The following is a 16764-nucleotide window of genomic DNA, read 5'->3' as shown; positions in this document are numbered from 1 at the left end:
CTTAACAGTCGGTGTCATTCTATTTTATTTCCTTTAGTCTGGGGGGGGGGGAAAAAAAAATGGGGGTGGGGCGACGATAAACGGCACCATCGTTATCCGCTAGGCGCGTTGCGAAAAAGTCCCGCTGTGACCAAAACTGAACGAGAAGGCCAAACGAATGAAACTATATTCTGCACGTGCGCAGGAGGAACCACCTTCTCTCCCCGGGTGTTCGTTTCGGCCCAAACGGCAACTTGTGAATGTGATCGAGTGGAGTCCAACTGTGGCGCCTCTCAGGAGGTGTTGGTGATGGGCTTGTACTTTTTCAGTCGGGTCCATTGACCTGTGGAGTAGTTCATTTCGAAAACGGTGTCCACCAGCATGGTGGTGCTGCCCGTGCCGTCCGCTTTGGGCAAGACCTCGGTGTGCTCGCTCAGCTTGATCTGGATGACGTCCCCCTGCTCCGGGCATGGGTTCTCTACAAGACAAAAGATTTCATAAACAGTGAATATTTATTGCCACACACACACTTTCAACATTCAAACATTGCTAGTAGGAAAGCAATGACAGTCTTGGTAAGCGCCGTGCGCTGGGACTACCAATAGATGGCAGTAGAGTGCAGAGTTCCATACTCATGTACTAATTGTGTTTCATGTTTTCACAAATGTTAATAAGACCATCAGAATCCCCATAATTTTTTAGCATACAGTATTTTGCTAGATCAACAAAGTTGGACAAAATTAAACACTCTGATTCGATTTCTTTATCATGACAGTGATAAATAAAGCACGTAGGCTTTCGAGACAAATATAAAAAAATGAAAAACGGACTTATGAGACCCCTCGGTTGCGTCCGACAGCAACAACGTTTCGAGAAAACTCACAAACTTTCTGTTTTAGCATCACAAAGGCCTAAATGCGTCAGAGGAATTATTAAGTCAATCTGGTTAATTAACCACAAGCAGAAAAAACACCTGTAGCCAGTAGGTGGCGCTACCACCACGCAGAACTTTAATTGGCCACCTTCCTGTTAGTTTTAACATATGGCGATGGAAACCGCGGGATGTTATATATAGCCAACACATTTTTTTCGATTGAGGTGAAAGGTACAACCAGGGCTGCTTTTTTTTTTTTTTTTTTTTGGCACCAAGGCCAACCAACAACCAACCAACGTACCTCTGGATCCCGCCATGAATCCCAAGATAAGGGCCTTCTCTGGTCTGGTCACCTTGTTGGCCGTCTTGAACATCTCCTGAGCTGCATACATCTGGTCCCTCTGTAAAATAGCAACTTTGCTTCAATATGCGAGTCGGAGTCAACACACAAGTGACGGCCGTACCGTCAGCGAGAGATTCTTCTTGGGCTGAGGTTGCAGAGGCGTGGGCGTCTGAGGCGCGGCTGGGTGCTGAGCGGGAGTCTCGGGTTGGCCGGCGGTGGCGGCGGCCGCCGGCCCGTTGCTGGCCGGCGTGGAGGCCGGTGTGCTGGGAGAGGCGGGGGTGGCCGGGTTGGCCGCCGTGCCGGCATTGTACATGGGCGTCCTCTGCTTGTACTGAGCCGGGAGCGCGGCGGCGGGGGCGCCTGCGCCCGCCGCCGCCGGCTCCTCGGGCTGTCGAGCCGACTGCAGCGCGTCCCAGCCGGACCCGGCCGCGTTCGCTTTGGGCGAGATCGGACAGCACGGTGAGCGAGGGTACTGGTTCGGCGAAAGAAGCATCGCTCACCTGGCTGAGCCTCGGAGCTGGGAATGTAGGAGGAGGAAGGAACCATGCTGGGCGTGGCCGGGAGGTAGCTGGTCGACGGCAGCGGGTTCTCGTTCAGCGCCCCGAGTTTCTGCGAAAGAAAATGACCTTGATGGCTACCTCTTTTGATTCACACAATCAGATTATTTTAGCTGTGCACCAAAATGGCCGTTCCTCTGCAGCAGTCTCGACGATCAACCAAGCATCGGCGTCTGTCTGCGGAAAAACCGCAAGTACCTGTGCGGAGACGAGGCCCGCGGCATAATCGGGTGTCGTGTTCTCCACCACCGCTTCTTCTTTGGCCGCTTTCTCTTCTGCTTCCGCGTCTACAAAAAAAAAGGAACGCGTGAGGCACCAGCCGTTCCAGTCCGGTGAAACTTGACTCGGACTGCGGCGCTTACCCAAAGTTTTCCGACGCCTTTTGGCTTCCCTTCCGGCTCCCACCATGTTGAGCTCTTTGATGTCCAGCAGCTGCAAAGCAGAATGCAATGAGGCCTTGAACTACGGAGCCCGACCTCGATGTGAACAATAGGTGCTCGGCAACGACGGTAGCGAGATACCTTGACCCCGCGCTCCTTACGCAGGGGCGTGCGCACTGGTGCGATGGCCGCTCGGTTGCTGGGGGGGCTGAACATGCTCGGAGCCGTGGGGCTGCGAAATGGGGCCTTGGGAATCCCCTTGAGAGGGGCTACAATGAATTCAAACAAATCAATGAGTCCCAGTAGGTGGCCGAGGGATATTTGCTTTTTGGATTCCCAACAACCCAAATGGCCCAGAGCGAGGCAACACACTTACTGGTAGTGTCAATCTTTTTGACCAAGCCTCTCCCTTTGGCGTGGAAAGGCACCCCGGCAGTCTTCTTCAGCTGCTGTGCCGTCTCTGTGGCTGGAAAAGACAAAAGCAGTTTGGCGCCACCGCGCTTTGGCAAGCGAGAAAAGACGACTTACATTTCTGCAACAGCTCGGCTCGGAGGGTGGCGCTCTTGGGCTTCCTCTTCAGCTGGAAATGCTTCACGGGGGGCGTGAGGGGTCCTACCAGCGTGGTCAGCGCGCTCTTGTTCAGGTACTGGCATTCCAAGGGAAGCATGGCGGACGCCTCGCACTCCGCAACTACGCCCAAGAGAGAGACATTCAACCCAAAAATATCGAACAAAAGAAATCTTGCAGCAAAAAAATCCATTTGCAAGCAAGCCTTTCTCTTACCTTTCTCCCTGAGCTCGCCAAGGATGTCTTGCACGTTTGGATTCTGTTCCTCCAAATCCAGATTGAGGGAGCCTGTCTCCGGGAAGGACTTGAGAATGTCTGCGACCATCAGCACCCACGGCTCAGAGTCCACCGTGGCCAGCTGGATTATCTCGGAGAGAGCCTCCTTCATCTGGCAAGCGCAAAAAAAAAAAAAACATTTAGACTTGGTCGTTTTATCAGACAGAAGCTTCTTTCATCAACTCACTCAATATTGGAAAAAAATTCTAGTGGCGTACACGTAACATGAGCAACATTTAGTATTGTAGTGACATGAAATCTACTGTGAATGATACGCGACGACGTGGAATTACCGTAATTTTCGGAGTATAAATCGCACCGGAGTATAAATCGCACCAGCCATAAAATGCCCAAAAAAGTGAAAAAAAAACCATATATATGTATATAAGTCGCTCCTGAGTACAAGTCGCCCCCCCCCCCCAAACTATGAAAAAGAAACGCGATTTATAGTCCGAAAATTACGGTATTTTCGACGGAGTTCTTGTTCTTCCTGAAACAAAACATCGTCCAATTTTCAATATCGCTTGTGTGCTTGGTACTCCGGTTGAAGCGACCATTCCAAACAGTCTGGGCATTGGGGAGAAAGTTCAGATCAACTTTCAAACTCTTTGCGTGTCTTGGCATGTGAAGAAATTGACAATAAAGTAGATTTGGATTTTTTGAAATACTGAAAGCAAAGTTTGAAAAGAAACTTCAAAAGAAAAGAAGCAGGCGTGAGATGACACTCATTTAAAAAACGCGTGCCTCGGCGCAATAAAGGCTGGGAAACAAGATTCCAGGGTCGGTACCGCCCCCTCGGTTCTGTTTTTCCCCCCCAGTCCGTGAATATGTCTGAACGAGAACCGCAGACGTTCGGTGATAAAACGCCCACAACTGGTGGATGGGGTCGACCTCAGGAGTGCGGAAAGTACCGGCTGCCTCAGGAAGAGAAGGACGCGTCGCGTTTTCGGTTTAAATTCGCTGGTTCTCGTCATCGTCCTCTGTGTCGGAAGCTAGCGTGCTAATGCTAAAGCAGCCGACTAGTGTTTTTGCAGCGCGCCGAAGGACAATAGCGACGACGCGTTCGGGAGACGAAAAGAAGGTAGAGCAGCTTCTTCTCCTTGGAAGACAACTTGGCCGAGGATAAGTGCGAGCGAAGGGTGTACGAGATGTTGCTGGAGGTCGCCCACCTCGTCCACGGTCCGCCGGGGGAGATGCAGCATCCCGAGGAGCAACTTGAGCTTGACGGGCGGCGACAAAGTCGAGAAGCAAAGGCGAATGTTGTCGATGACGGACACGGTGAGGAGCGAGGCGATGCTCGGCGGCGTCCACAGCTCGTCCGTAGAGCCCAGTTTGTTGTGAAGCCACAGGCCAGTGTCGCTGTCCTTCATCGACGCCATCTTGGAAAAAGAAGTGTTTTGAGTTCGGGCATTTTAATGGACTACTAAGAGAACGACAGTCAGGACCCCGCCCACGTCTGCGTGGAGGCCGTTGAACAGCATTGAAAGAAAGATAAAATTGGGAAAAAAATATATAAAGATCAAAATATATATGTTTGCACTATTTCTCTTTATTGTTATGTTACAACGTGTCGGGAAACTTCACTTTATTTAATATCATTAATGTATGTGTGTGCGTGCGTGCGCGTGAACACATTTAAAGTGCGTGTGTGTGCGTGCGTCTATTGATAGACAGATATTTAAGAAATTTTAATTTTGCACTTGTAATTTTCGAATTTACTTGAATCAGTACTTCGACTTTTAGCAATGTTATTTTTACAAGCATCTTTTAGTTATTTGCTATTTGCCTTTCTTTACATTAGAACAGAATGGATCATTGTGTGTTTTTTTCCTCACCGTTTCTCGATGGACGGTGTTGATTCACAGGTCCGATCATCTCAATTTTTAGTCTGAGTTCCTGCGGTTTTGCCCTCTAGCCGAGCCATGCGCATGCGCACGGCTCGCCTCATCAATAACATCTCCGCGAGCATTTGGCACTGACCTGGTGTTCCTAAAAACAAAACGTCGACAGATTCGGGGTAGGTCAACGGAGCTCGCGTTATCGTTGGCTGCGTGCAAAGAATAAACAAAATCCACACGCGTAGGTATTGGATGATGGCATCTGGAGGTATGAGGCAGGCAGCGATGCTCCTGTTGGTGGCCCAGCTCGTCCTCTGCCGCGGCGGTGCTGCGGATGCGGACCGGGAGACGGGGACAGTCATCCCCGCGGAAAGTAAGTGCCCGATCTATTTGGGTCCCGATGGCGAGTTCCGACAAATAACCCTTAACGACGGATTTCCGTTCATACAACGACGTCATAAACCGTATTTTTTTTTTATTTTACGTAACGTAAGTCGGAAGGCGCCGTCGTCCATGTCACTAAGTTAGGTCCTGATTACAATTAAATATCGATTTAGATCTGTGAAAAGCAACAGATAAATCAAAAGACGCGGTACGCTGATTGACAGCGCGCGCCTGCTTTTGCCTTGCAACGACGTCATTTTTAGCTGCCACTTACCTAGGCCAATGCAGTGGTCTCATGTCACTTATGTACGCCCCCCTCCCCCAAAGCAACATGTCAGTGATTTAGCTGATGACTATTGAGGACGAGCTAAATGTGTGAATAATGAAGGGATGGCGTCTTTTTTTGCAGGTCGCCCTTGCGTCGACTGCCATGCGTTTGAGTTCATGCAGAGAGCCCTGCAGGATCTCAAAAAGACTGCTTTCAACCTGGACGCCAGGGTATGGGGGCTATTTTCATTCCTGCCTTGAGATTGCTTCAGTGACCAACGCTTTTTAGGGAAATGAGCTACGAGTGAGCACAAGCGGCAAAAGTATTGACAGTAGAACAACCGGTAAAAGTTGAAGCACTGATTCAACTTCTGGCTCATTTCAAGCCACGCACATTCAAAGCCACAGACAGTGTAGAATGCGAAGACGGCAACCCCGACTGGACAAAATTACACCTGCGCATTTTTTATTGGTATTATCCTTTACGTAAATTTGTGATATTTATCCAACCACCCGACAGGTAAAAGAATTTGTAATATATTTAATAGTTATCGCACAACACTTGATACGCAATGAGTGATCACATTGAGTGTCAGGTGAAAGGTAAGCTAGCTAGCGTTAGCTTGCTTATGCTATCAGAAAAACGCAGCTCCGCTTACTGCGCGTGTGCTGTTTTTGCGGCGCAGACCGAGTCGCTGGTGCTGAGGGCGGAGAGGAGGGCGCTTTGTGACTGCATGCCCAGCTCGCTTCGCTGAATCCTCAGAAGGTCCACGACTCTTTCAAAACAGCAACTTTTGACTCCCAAGCCGCGGACACTTTATTTTAAGCTCTTCCCATATCCATAGACCAGTTTGCTTGGAAATCTGAAACACAAAAGGTGGATATGAATGAGCAGTTTGTGTTTGTTTTCAGTGAGAAGACTTGAGAGAATCCACTCATATTTGTTGGGCTTTTTTTTAGCACAGTACTGTAGCATGAAATCACAGCACCTTTTTGTAAGCGTAAAGTGTATGGATAGAATTTTAGGTGACGTAAATATTGACAAGCATTTATCCACAAATGTGACAAGTGAATAAGTTCTTGGTGGTGTATACAGAAGGGGGGGGGGGGGGTCGGAAAAATAAAATGTGCGTACCTACTGTTTTGCATTTGAATGTTTTATATTCGTGGGCGAGAAGTGTTATTTGAAGAAATAGACTGGCAGAAATAAACTCTGTCAGAGATGACCTCTAGTGGCCGGAAGAAACCTCGACATTTTTCATCACCATCAGAATCGATTTAATTGTCGTTGTACACAGTACATCGAAATTTGAGCGCTGCTCTCTTTGGTGGAAAAAAAAAGAAAAAGCGAATTAAATAAAAATTTAAAAAAAGCATTTAGAGCACGTAAGTTAAAATGTAAAAAGGATATAAAATTTACCGTTTTTTTCCATGTATAATGCGCCCCCATGTATAATACGCACCCTAAAAATGGCATCTTGATACTGGAAAAAAGCCTGTACCCATGTATAATACACACCCAAATTTTGACTCCTACTTAAGTCTGTGAACGTAAAATTATTTCAGAAAAAAGATCATCTTTGGGAACAACCGGATGTTATTCTGCCGGTCAGTATCACTGCGCATGCGCTAGCAAACTCAATAGCGAAGGCATTTTTCGGATTTGTGTAGGGTACATTGTGACAGCAAACGAGTAGGTGATCGAGCAAGCGTCTGATACCAGAGCATTGTGTTTGAAGTGAACAGCAGAGAAGAAAGCGCATCTGTAATGGCGGCCTCCGTATCATATCCGGATAAAAAAAAAAAAATTACCCATGTATAATGCGCACCCCAGATTTTAGGACAATAAATTAGTTACATTTTGCGCATTATACATGGAAAAAAACGGTACTGTAAGAATGGCTTGAGCACTGCATGCATAGATTAATTGTTATGTGATCGTTCTTGTCCTGCGCTAATATGTCCTCCTGGTGGGAGGACTCAAAAGAAGAGCGTCCCGGTCAAATGCGCCAACGGCTGTGCGTGTGTGTGTCTGGTTGTGTGTGTCTGGTTGTGTGTGTCTGCGCTTGCTTCTGTGTGAAACATTCTTTGAGAGAGAGAAAAAAAAAAAGTGATTTTAGTGAGTTGGCCTTGAATCACATGGATCTCTCCCACACACGCACATACATGCTGTCGTAGGCGGTGCTTGCCTGGGTTGCTGTCTGTGGGCTGTGTTCGGTTCTCATCAGAACTTTGAGGTCGTCATGAAGTCCGTGTTGTTTCTGTTGCGTTGGGCTCCGCTCGCCTTTGTGCTGTGCGTCCGGGCGGCTCGGGAGTGCGGACCGTGCGAGCCAGCCCAATGTGCGCCTCTGCCGGCCACGGGATGCGCCGTGGGTTCGGTCATGGACGCGTGCGGCTGTTGCACGTTGTGTCTGGCTGCGGAGGGTGAGCGCTGCGCAGGCGGCAGAGGTGGCACGCCACGCTGCGGCGCCGGCATGGAGTGCGTGCGCGGCGACAAGAAGAACAAAGTGGGTGTGTGCGCGTGCAAAAGCCAAGATGAAGTGTGCGGCAGCAACGGCGTCACGTACGCGCACGTTTGTGCGCTCAAGAGCGCCGACGCGCAAGCGCAGCGAGAAGGACGGCCGCAAGTCGCCGTGCTCAACAAAGGGCGATGCGCCGCAGGTGAGGAGACTTCAACTCCTGCTCAGCAAATAACATGGAAAACGTCAATAGCATCAAAAACAAATCAACATTTCATTTTCTTGCTGTTGTTAATGCTAAGCGAATAGTTTGGGGTAAAAAAAAATAAAAAATCATGGTTATGCTACAAGGGCGGGGTTGGGATGGCTAACCCAAGTCGACCAGGGGAAAAAAAAAAAAATCTGTCGGAACTAACCCTTAAAACGGTAATTAATCAAATTATTCAACAGGGCAATCAACTCCAAAAAGATCAATTTGTGACAGCCCAACAGGCCACATTTGCAAATACCGTTTTTTTCCATGTATAATGCGCCCCCATGTATAATACGCACCCTAAAAATGGCATGCTGGAAAAAAGCCTGTACCCATGTATAATACGCACCCAAATTTTGACTCCTACTTAAGTCGGTCAACGTAAAATTATTTCAGAAAAGAGATCATCTTTGGGAACAACCGCATGTTATTCTGCCGGTCAGTATCACTGCGCATGCGCTAGCAAACTCGATAGCGAAGAAATGTTTCGGATTTGTGTAGGGTACATTGTGACAGCAAACGAGCAGGTGACCGAGCAAGCGTCTGATACCAGAGCATTGTGTTCGAAGTGAACACCAGAGAAGAAAGCGCATCTGTAATGGCGGCCGCCGTATGATATCCGGATAAAATAAAAAAATAAAAAAAAATTACCCATGTATAATGCGCACTCCAGATTTTAGGACAATAAATTAGTTAAATTTTGCACATTATACATGGAAAAAAAACGGTACATTAAAAATGTTCAGTTGTCTTCTGGTATGTCTGCAAACATTTCAGCTGAAGTGATTAAGCCTCACAAAATCTAGTTATGGTGACAGCTTCACCAAACAACATTTTTGTGGTGGTCACGCTACACTCCGCTCTCCCACAGTTGAAGAAGACCAAACACAGATTTTTTTTTTTTATCTTTATCTGACACGTTTGCTCATGCAAAGCTAGCAACTAGTTTGAGCGTGCACATGCTCACAGTTGACATAGCGGCTTTATCATCCTGATCCACCCGCCTCTGGCCCAAACACGGAATTCCTGAGCCAGCCAGCCAGCCAGCCAGCCAACCCAAACAGAATTCCTCTTCTTGTCTCGGCAGCTCCCGTCATTGTTACCCCTCCCGCTCGCGTTTTTAACGTAAGCGGCGCTCAGGTTTTCCTCAGCTGCGAGGCCATTGGCGTGCCCACACCCGTGCTTACTTGGAGGAAGGTAGGACCAAAAAAAATAAAATCGAGCAGCACTAACCATGAAGAAGATGACGATGCCGTTCTCCCGCAGGTGATTGGGGGCAGGAAGAGGTTTTCCCTCCTTCCTGGGGACCGGGACAACCTGGCCGTCCAGACCAGAGGAGGCCCGGAGAAACATCAAGTGACAGGCTGGGTTCTGGTCAGTAGCAGCGAGTGAACACGGACCATCCTTAGAAAAAAAACTCATATTTGTTATCACCTTCCTCTCTTTTCAGATCTCTCCGCTGACTAAAGACGAAGCGGGCACCTACGAGTGTCATGCCGCCAACGCCAAAGGCGACGCCTCGGCCGTTGGTGAAATCCGCCTGGTGGATGATATCCGCGACGTCAAGGTGGAGGTCATTGGGGATGTCATGATCAAAGAAGGTAAGCGCCCATTGGCTTCCCGCGCTTCAAAATAAAAACCTCCCACTAACGATGTCATTTCCCGTCAGCGACGATGGAGGAAGAACTGTGAGGCGCCGATTGGCCGCCGCGGGAGCCCCGTATTGGACCTTTTGCTCATGCTGACCTTTCACCTTGACGTATCCCAAGCATGCTTTTCTCTGTCGCTTCGGCTTTAATGGTAGAAAATAGTCGGTGCTCGCAAAAAGTTTCTTAAGTGCGAGATGGCAATAAAGCTCACCTGCAGCGTGTCATTGTGTGATGACGTCACTTTTATTGTGTACAAAACAAAGATAAATGAAAACATCTCGAGGGGGTGGGGCCGATACGCTCGGGCTACGCCGTCATCATCCGGGGAGCGATGCTCATTGACATCAACTCCTGGAAGAGAAGCTTGCACGCGTACGGCATACGCACCAACGAGATCTGAAAAGAACACACGAGGCCCATCACGCATCATCAAAAAGGGTTTGAGGCCTATTCTGCTATGTTGGACAGAAAAAAAAAAGAAAAGCCACCGAAATGTGAATTGCAGGCAGAACATTTGACATGTTTGCATTTATTAAACTCTCTGCCTCCCTCTAGTGGACGAAAGGCGCAAGTACATTCCGAACGATTGCAACACGGAGCAGCGCTTACCGCTTCTTCGCAAACTACGAGCAATACGCTGATCGTGTTTCACCGGCACAATCGTGAAAGTGTGGCTTTTACGGTACCTGCGTCTTGTTCCGGCAGCCGCGACACTCGTACGTGTGAGTGCGTGTGTTGGCGATGGCCATGAGTCCGCACAGGTTGCACACGTGCACCTGGTAGGGATCGGACGCCTCGAAGAGACGCTCGCGAAGGAACTGAGCGGCGCCGTGAGCGATCTGGCAGTCACGCTCCATCTCGCCGAAACGAAGGCCGCCGTCACTGAAAATCACCCGGCGGGCGACAAGGCGAAATATTTTTTCTTCTTTCAGGTGGGATGATGCAAAACAAACGGCACCATCCGCAAGACTCACCGCGATCGTCCCTCCATGGGCTGCCTGTTGAGGATCTGCACGGGTCCGCGAGCCCTGGAGTGGATCTTGTCGTCCACCATGTGCTTGAGCCGCTGGTAGTACGTTGGCCCGATGAAGATCTGCGACGTCAGCTTGCGGCCCGTGAAGCCGTTGTACAGAACCTGAACGCCGGCCGCCCGTCAATGAAGTCAAAGGAGAGGCGGCGGCGGGCAACGGGAAGCGGCGCTCACCTCATTTCCCCTCAGGTGGTAGCCGTACTCCGAGAGCAGGTTGGAGACCTTCTGCACGTTGACGGCGTCGTTGAAGGGCGTGGCGTCGCCGATCTCGCCTTTGTTGGCCGAAACCTGCAGGGGGAGGGGGAGGGGGAGGAAGCGGCGCCACCATGTCTAGAGCGTGAGGCAGCGGGACATGCCGGAGGAACCCGCGGCCAAAGTACCACACTCACCTTGCCCTGCAGGCACTCGATAAGATGGCCGACAGTCATTCTGGACGGGATGGCGTGTGGGTTGATGATGATGTCAGGCGTGATGCCCTCACACGTGAACGGCATGTCCTGCCAAAGAAAAGCAGCGTGACGAGGACGCCAGCTCACCGCCCGGCGTCTCCCACCCGCCGGCCGCCCCTTTACCTCCTGCCTGTACTGGATTCCGCAGGTTCCTTTCTGTCCGTGCCTGCTGGCAAACTTGTCTCCAATTTGAGGGATCCTCACCGAACGGACCTGCCGTCAAAAAAGACGCGCCGGGCGTCAGGCGGCGCTTTTGGGCCGTGGCGCGGCGTCAGGAGTTACCCGTATTTTGCAGAACTTGTAGCCCTCCTGGTTGAGCGTGACCATGACCTGGTCCACGATGCCGGTCTCGCTGGTGCGGAGGAAGGTGCTGCAGTCGCGCTTGGTGTAGCGTCGGTTGCTGCTATCCAGCTCGTCGTCGTTGTCGGGCAGCGTCACCGTCTTGCCGATGATCACGTCCTCGCCCGACACGCGCACGCCCGGGGCGATCAGCCCGTCGTCGTCCAGTTTGTCGTAGATGGCGTGGCGCATCCCTGCGGACCGTGACGCGTGACATTCACGGGCCACGTGACAAAACGGTGTCGGAGGAAAGTGGCGAGTCAGCGCTCACCCTGGCAGGTCTCCTTGGTGGGCTTCTCGAAGACCTCCTCCTGGTCGAAGCCCTTCTTGGACTCCTGCTCCTTGTAGGAGCGATAAAAGACGGACCTGAAGAAGCCTCGGTCCACAGCTGAGCGATTCATGATGACCGAGTCCTCCTGGTTGTAACCCGTGTACGAGGCGATGGCCACGATGGAGTTGATGCCTAGAGACGGTGAGCGGCTGTTAGCGTGTACGGCCACGGCGAAAGCGGGCGGGCGTGCGTACCTGCCGGCAGCTCTCTGAAGCGCAGGTACTCCATGGAGCGTGTGGTGACCAGCGGCTTCTGAGGGTAGTACAGGACGTGCGCCAGCGTGTCCATGCGAACGTGGAAGTTGGTGATGTAGACGCCCATGGCCTGCTTGCCCATAGCCGACTGGTACGTGTTCCTGGGGGACTGAACACACACACACACAAAAAAAAAAAGTAAATCCCACGCGCCGAGAAATGTTCTATTCTCTCTGTGAGCCGACCCAGACCCACCTGGTTGTGATCGGGGAAGGGGATGATGGAGGCGCACACCCCCAGGATCATGGAAGGGTGGATCTCACAGTGGGTGTAGGTGGAGCAGTAGGCCACGCCTTTCTCCTGAAGGTCATCGGGGGTCATGGCCAGCATCACCGTCTCCTCCTCCAGCGTGTCGATGTACTCCACCACGCCGCTTGCCACCAAATCCTGCCAGCTGAACGCCAGCCAGAGCAAGATGAAGCCTCAAGTCGTTTCCCATCATTTCAATGATATGGAAATGAGCCCGTGCGCGGGATGTCAAATTGCTCCGCCCCCTTTCCCGGTCACCTGTAATTGTTGTACTCTCTCTCCTTGAGCTGGTCAATGTGACGTCTCTTGAGCAAGAGTTTCTGCTTCTCGACAATCAGAAGCGGTCGGCAGATGCGCCCGGCGTCCGTGTAGATCCGGATCTCGCGCTCTCGGATGTCTCTGATCATAGACACCTGCGAGAGGGAAGGGCGGACCAAAGGGCGAATGGCGAGGAGCGAATCGGCAAGGGATAAGCGGCCTCCCGCCATGCCGGCGACCCACCTCGGACACAATGATGTCCATCTGGCGCCGAAGCTTCCGCAGCGTGTTCATCAGCTGCTCCGGATCCTTATGGATTCCGACCCAGCAGCCGTTCACGAAGATCTTGGTGGCACTGCCGTGTCAATAACATGTCACAAACTGTGGCGTCGAGATAAGTTGGCAAGAACGACTCCGACAGGTACGATATATCCCAAAAATAACTGAGTGAGTGTGTGAGACTGACTCAGCAATGGCGGCAGGGGAGATCTCTTCCAGGTTCTCCATGCTCCACTCCTCTAAGAACTCCAGGATGGGAGAAGGCTGCGATCCCACCGAGATGTAAGCCATCAGGGCCAGGTTCTTGACCAGGCCCACAGCGTGACCCTGAGGAGCGCACGGAATCAGTCAATTGGGTCAGTCTGGCGGCAAAGGTTGGGCGTGGCGGCGAGGAGCACCGACCTCGGGGGTCTCGGCGGGGCACACCATCCCCCACAGCGTGTTGTGCAGCTGTCTGGGCTTGGCCAGTTTGCCGTCGCGCCCGATGGGGGAGTTGACGCGGCGCAGGTGAGACAGGGTGGAGGCGAAGGTGAGACGGTTCAGCACCTGTCGAGTGACAAAAGCGGCCGCTTGATCAGGCCTGAAGGAAAAGAACGCTATAGCAGGCGCGTGACGGACCCACCTGGGACACGCCGGCCCGGGCTTGGTGGGCCTTTTTGACGTCGCCCCAGTTGCCGGTAGCCAGCGAGTACTTGAGTCCGTCCGAGATGATCCTGGTCTTGATGGCCAGCTCCAGGTTGAAGTCTTTGCTTTTGTCGATGAACTTCTGCGCGTAGATGCGGATCTCCTTCAGCAGGTTCTTAAACATCCTGACGCGAAAACGGGAAGCTCAAGCGCGGGCCGACAACGGGCAACGCGGACCGGGCGGCGAGACCGACCCTCGGAAGAGGAAGGCCAGGAGGGGCCCGGCCAGGTCCAGCCTCTTGTTGCCGTAGTGATCTCTGTCGTCCAGCTCTCGTCTGCCCAGAGCAGCGAGCAGTAGCCGGTGGACCATGTACCTGAAAACGAGGCACAAAGCGAAACCCAGTCGTGAAAAAGGTCATCATCATCATCTTGAGGGAGGCGGTGGATAATTGCCTCCCTCAAGATGATGATGATGACCTTTTGCTTTGCTCACCCGAGGAAGTAAGCCTTCTTGGTTTCGCAGAAGTCGCTGACGCCGACGTGCGGCAGCATTTCCTTCTGCAGGACTTCCTTCGCATACTTGATCCTGCGCTCTTTGGTGACCCCCGGTTTGGCTCCCCTGGACCCGATAAAGTTCAAGGCCACGTTTTGCTCTTGGATGACAAAGGCTTCGTCCAGCGATGGCTTGACCTGAGCGAGCGCAAGCGCGTGAGTCACGAGACGGCGCCGTGCGGAACGCCCGGAAGGCACGGCACGCACCATCTCCATCATCTCGGGGTCGTCAAAGTCGTAGATGATGTGCTCCAGGATGTCACGGTCCGACACGAAGCCCAACGCTCGGAACACGATGATGATGGGGACTTCCTGGCGAATGTACGGTAGCGTGGACACGATCCTCTGGCCGATGGCGCTCTTCTTTACGCCCTGAGACACAAAAACACATCGTCTGTGGCTTGTCGGCGGTCGCTTACGCTGCCTGAAAGGTGTCATGGCAACCAATCATGAAAATCAAATGTCCCTGAGTCTCACACTCGAGGAGCGTGGGAAACAAGGGGCTTGCTTTTGACCGACCTGTCCTCCTCGCGCCATCATGCTGACCCAGATGGTGCTGGTGGGACGCGAGGAGTTCTCCAAGCAGGAGCGGCACTCGCCCGTGAAGGCGTACTTGGAGTCCTTCTTGGCGAACACGTACACCGTGTTGGTGGCCATCTTCTCCTGGGCGATCAGCACCTGAGCACGAGCACACGTCACGTCAACATTTGGAGTTATCATTGGAAGGACACAAAATGACAGAAAACCATCTTCAATGCGAAACAAAAAAAAATCTTCTTAAAGAAAAAAAAAAAAAACTTTTAACAAGTAGCGCGTGGGAACATTTTACAAGGGCCGCAACTCGCCCAGGCACCTTTTCGGAGCCGTTGATGATGAAGTAGCCGCCGGGGTCCAGCGGGCATTCGTTGAGCTCGCACAGGTCACGATCAGTCAGGCCGCTGAGCAAGCAGTAGGTGGAACGCAGCATGATGGGAATCTTCCCGATGAAGGTCTTCTGGTGCTGCGTCTGAAGCTGCTCCTCGCCCTCCTTGATGATGGTCTTGGTGATGTCCACGTACAGAGGGGCCGAGTATCTGGGGAAGGGAGGGGGTGGGGTTGTGAGCGGCCGGCCGGTGGAGGAGATGGTACAGCGGCGGCGGAGAACCTACGTGAGGTTTCGCAGTCGGGCCTCGTTTGGCATCATGGGGGAGGGGGCGCCGTCTCGCTCCCAGTGGGTGGGCTTGGACAAGTAGATCTGCTCAAACTTCAGCAGGTAACGCGGCTGCAACGCACCACAAGTCACAGTTAAGCTTGCTTGTCGTGTCATGAAACCAGATGCCCCAATCTTTTTTTTTTTTTTAGAAAATATCAAGCTCCACTTGGTCACTTGGCTGCTGACAGAACAACTTACAGGCTCCTCCACCTCTCCGGAGGTGTGCTGGGCTTCGGCCTGAAGGTCGATGGGCGGCGCGTCTTCCACGATCCTCTGGACCGACATCTGGATGAACTCGTCAAAAGAATCCAGCTGCTGCCGAACCAAACCCTTCTCGTCAAAATAGGAGCTGGAATCAGATGATGCGCATCCATCCACACGGTTTAGAGGACAACGCAAGCTATGGGAGTTCCCACGACAGCCAACAAAACCTTGACCAGAACACACCTGATGACGATCCAGCAGGCTTCCTGCCACAGATCCGGCGTGATTTCGTCGTCGTCCTCATCATACTGGTTATCTGTGCACACACACAGGAGAGTGAGGAGCTGGACTTGCTTGACAGATGGCTTAACCAAACACTACCTTCAGTCTCCAACTCATAGTCGTATTGTGATCTACTTGAAAACGACACGGAACATTTCACTTCTTCTTTGACTGCACTTGATTGTCTTTGATTTGAAAAAGTTTACAAAGCGTTGGTTCACCTGCCTGCTTGGGAAGATGCTAATCCTAACTAAGCTAACGCGGTTAGCAGGGGGGACGCTATTGTGTTGATTGTCAAGAGGCTAACGTTAGCTTTCTAGTTAAAACGCGTGCGACCCGATCAAATGTTCAAGTTGAGGAGCTCACCTTCGTCCTGGTCGTACATTGGAAGTCTCAACTCAGGAAAAAGACGACCAAATCGAGATTTGATACAGACGACAATGCGACTGCGCGCTTCTTCTTTTTTCTTCTTCTTCTGCCTCAGTTCTCTTCTACTCCAGGGGAGCTGCTTATTATGCGACAGCGCTACCTATGGACAGAATATGAACTGCACCTACATTTTGTTTTTTCCCCCCCTACTACTTCTACAGGTGGCAGGCAGATACACCGGGGCCCCTTCAGCAACCTGTGTACAGTCGCCCCAATGAACTCCCCCAGAATTATATTTAATATTCTGGAATATCTTTATAGAACGCTAGCACAATTTCACAATATATTTCAGGAAATATTAGTTAAGCCTTTAGAACTGCAGATTTATTCGGGATGAGCAGCAGCAGTTTGATGCTCTTCTGAGAGAATCCAGTCAGACCGTTCGAATGCTTATATATGTTTTCCATTTAGCTCCAGTGTTTTCAAAATGACGGTTTGTTTTTTTGTTCTTTTTCTCCATGTCTCT

At 51.4% G+C, this 16764-nt stretch overlaps 4 protein-coding genes across 4 annotated transcripts; 2 read left to right on the top strand and 2 right to left on the bottom strand.

Annotated features, from left to right (window-relative positions):
• Position 1: 1 nt before the first annotated feature.
• nelfa (negative elongation factor complex member A) lies at positions 2–4952 on the bottom strand. The gene is made up of 12 exons (XM_061274605.1): positions 4812–4952; positions 4146–4355; positions 2917–3088; positions 2662–2823; positions 2510–2599; positions 2275–2402; positions 2116–2185; positions 1952–2040; positions 1697–1805; positions 1318–1631; positions 1155–1254; positions 2–457 (listed from the first exon to the last, which is right to left on the bottom strand). Exons 2-12 carry the CDS (start codon positions 4353–4355, stop codon positions 273–275), a joined length of 1629 nt encoding a protein of 542 aa, XP_061130589.1. The 5' UTR covers positions 4812–4952; the 3' UTR covers positions 2–272.
• Positions 4953–5065: 113 nt separating this feature from the next.
• Positions 5066–6588, top strand: nicol1 (NELL2 interacting cell ontogeny regulator 1). Its single transcript, XM_061274645.1, has 3 exons — positions 5066–5187; positions 5608–5696; positions 6152–6588. Exons 1-3 carry the CDS (start codon positions 5067–5069, stop codon positions 6218–6220), a joined length of 279 nt encoding a protein of 92 aa, XP_061130629.1. The 5' UTR covers position 5066; the 3' UTR covers positions 6221–6588.
• A 999-nt stretch (positions 6589–7587) lies between these two features.
• igfbp7 (insulin-like growth factor binding protein 7) lies at positions 7588–10047 on the top strand. Its single transcript, XM_061274631.1, has 5 exons — positions 7588–8126; positions 9265–9374; positions 9444–9551; positions 9628–9778; positions 9847–10047. The coding sequence occupies exons 1-5, from the start codon at positions 7709–7711 to the stop codon at positions 9867–9869; spliced, it is 810 nt and encodes a 269-aa protein (XP_061130615.1). The 5' UTR covers positions 7588–7708; the 3' UTR covers positions 9870–10047.
• Positions 10048–16363, bottom strand: polr2b (RNA polymerase II subunit B). Its single transcript, XM_061274594.1, has 24 exons — positions 16236–16363; positions 15831–15903; positions 15582–15732; positions 15340–15452; positions 15045–15264; positions 14711–14869; positions 14399–14563; positions 14133–14329; positions 13894–14013; positions 13638–13824; positions 13418–13561; positions 13203–13342; positions 12980–13091; positions 12737–12891; positions 12425–12623; positions 12170–12338; positions 11916–12107; positions 11588–11838; positions 11429–11518; positions 11246–11353; positions 11031–11144; positions 10801–10961; positions 10513–10708; positions 10048–10222 (listed from the first exon to the last, which is right to left on the bottom strand). The coding sequence occupies exons 1-24, from the start codon at positions 16252–16254 to the stop codon at positions 10133–10135; spliced, it is 3525 nt and encodes a 1174-aa protein (XP_061130578.1). The 5' UTR covers positions 16255–16363; the 3' UTR covers positions 10048–10132.
• Positions 16364–16764: the final 401 nt, after the last annotated feature.

The sequence above is a fragment of the Syngnathus typhle genome, linkage group LG1 (assembly GCF_033458585.1).
Source record: "Syngnathus typhle isolate RoL2023-S1 ecotype Sweden linkage group LG1, RoL_Styp_1.0, whole genome shotgun sequence".
Lineage (NCBI taxonomy): Eukaryota > Metazoa > Chordata > Actinopteri > Syngnathiformes > Syngnathidae > Syngnathus > Syngnathus typhle.
The sequence above is the reverse complement of the archived record's forward strand: the minus strand, read 5'-3'. Positions and strand labels throughout refer to the sequence as shown.

Coding starts and splice junctions, on each gene's coding strand:
- nelfa (XM_061274605.1), bottom strand. CDS start 4,355: ATGGCGTCGATGAAGGACAGCGACACTGGCCTGTGGCTTCACAACAAA. Junction 2,403..2,509: donor CAAAAAGATTGACACTACCA/GTAAGTGTGTTG, acceptor AATTCATTGTAG/CCCCTCTCAAGGGGATTCCC. Junction 2,186..2,274: donor GTAAGGAGCGCGGGGTCAAG/GTATCTCGCTAC, acceptor TCTGCTTTGCAG/CTGCTGGACATCAAAGAGCT.
- nicol1 (XM_061274645.1), top strand. CDS start 5,067: ATGATGGCATCTGGAGGTATGAGGCAGGCAGCGATGCTCCTGTTGGTG. Junction 5,188..5,607: donor GACAGTCATCCCCGCGGAAA/GTAAGTGCCCGA, acceptor CTTTTTTTGCAG/GTCGCCCTTGCGTCGACTGC. Junction 5,697..6,151: donor CTTTCAACCTGGACGCCAGG/GTATGGGGGCTA, acceptor TTTGCGGCGCAG/ACCGAGTCGCTGGTGCTGAG.
- igfbp7 (XM_061274631.1), top strand. CDS start 7,709: ATGAAGTCCGTGTTGTTTCTGTTGCGTTGGGCTCCGCTCGCCTTTGTG. Junction 8,127..9,264: donor CAAAGGGCGATGCGCCGCAG/GTGAGGAGACTT, acceptor TTGTCTCGGCAG/CTCCCGTCATTGTTACCCCT. Junction 9,552..9,627: donor AAGTGACAGGCTGGGTTCTG/GTCAGTAGCAGC, acceptor CTCTCTTTTCAG/ATCTCTCCGCTGACTAAAGA.
- polr2b (XM_061274594.1), bottom strand. Junction 13,825..13,893: donor CTGGCCTTCCTCTTCCGAGG/GTCGGTCTCGCC, acceptor TTTTCGCGTCAG/GATGTTTAAGAACCTGCTGA. Junction 11,354..11,428: donor GAATCCAGTACAGGCAGGAG/GTAAAGGGGCGG, acceptor TTTCTTTGGCAG/GACATGCCGTTCACGTGTGA.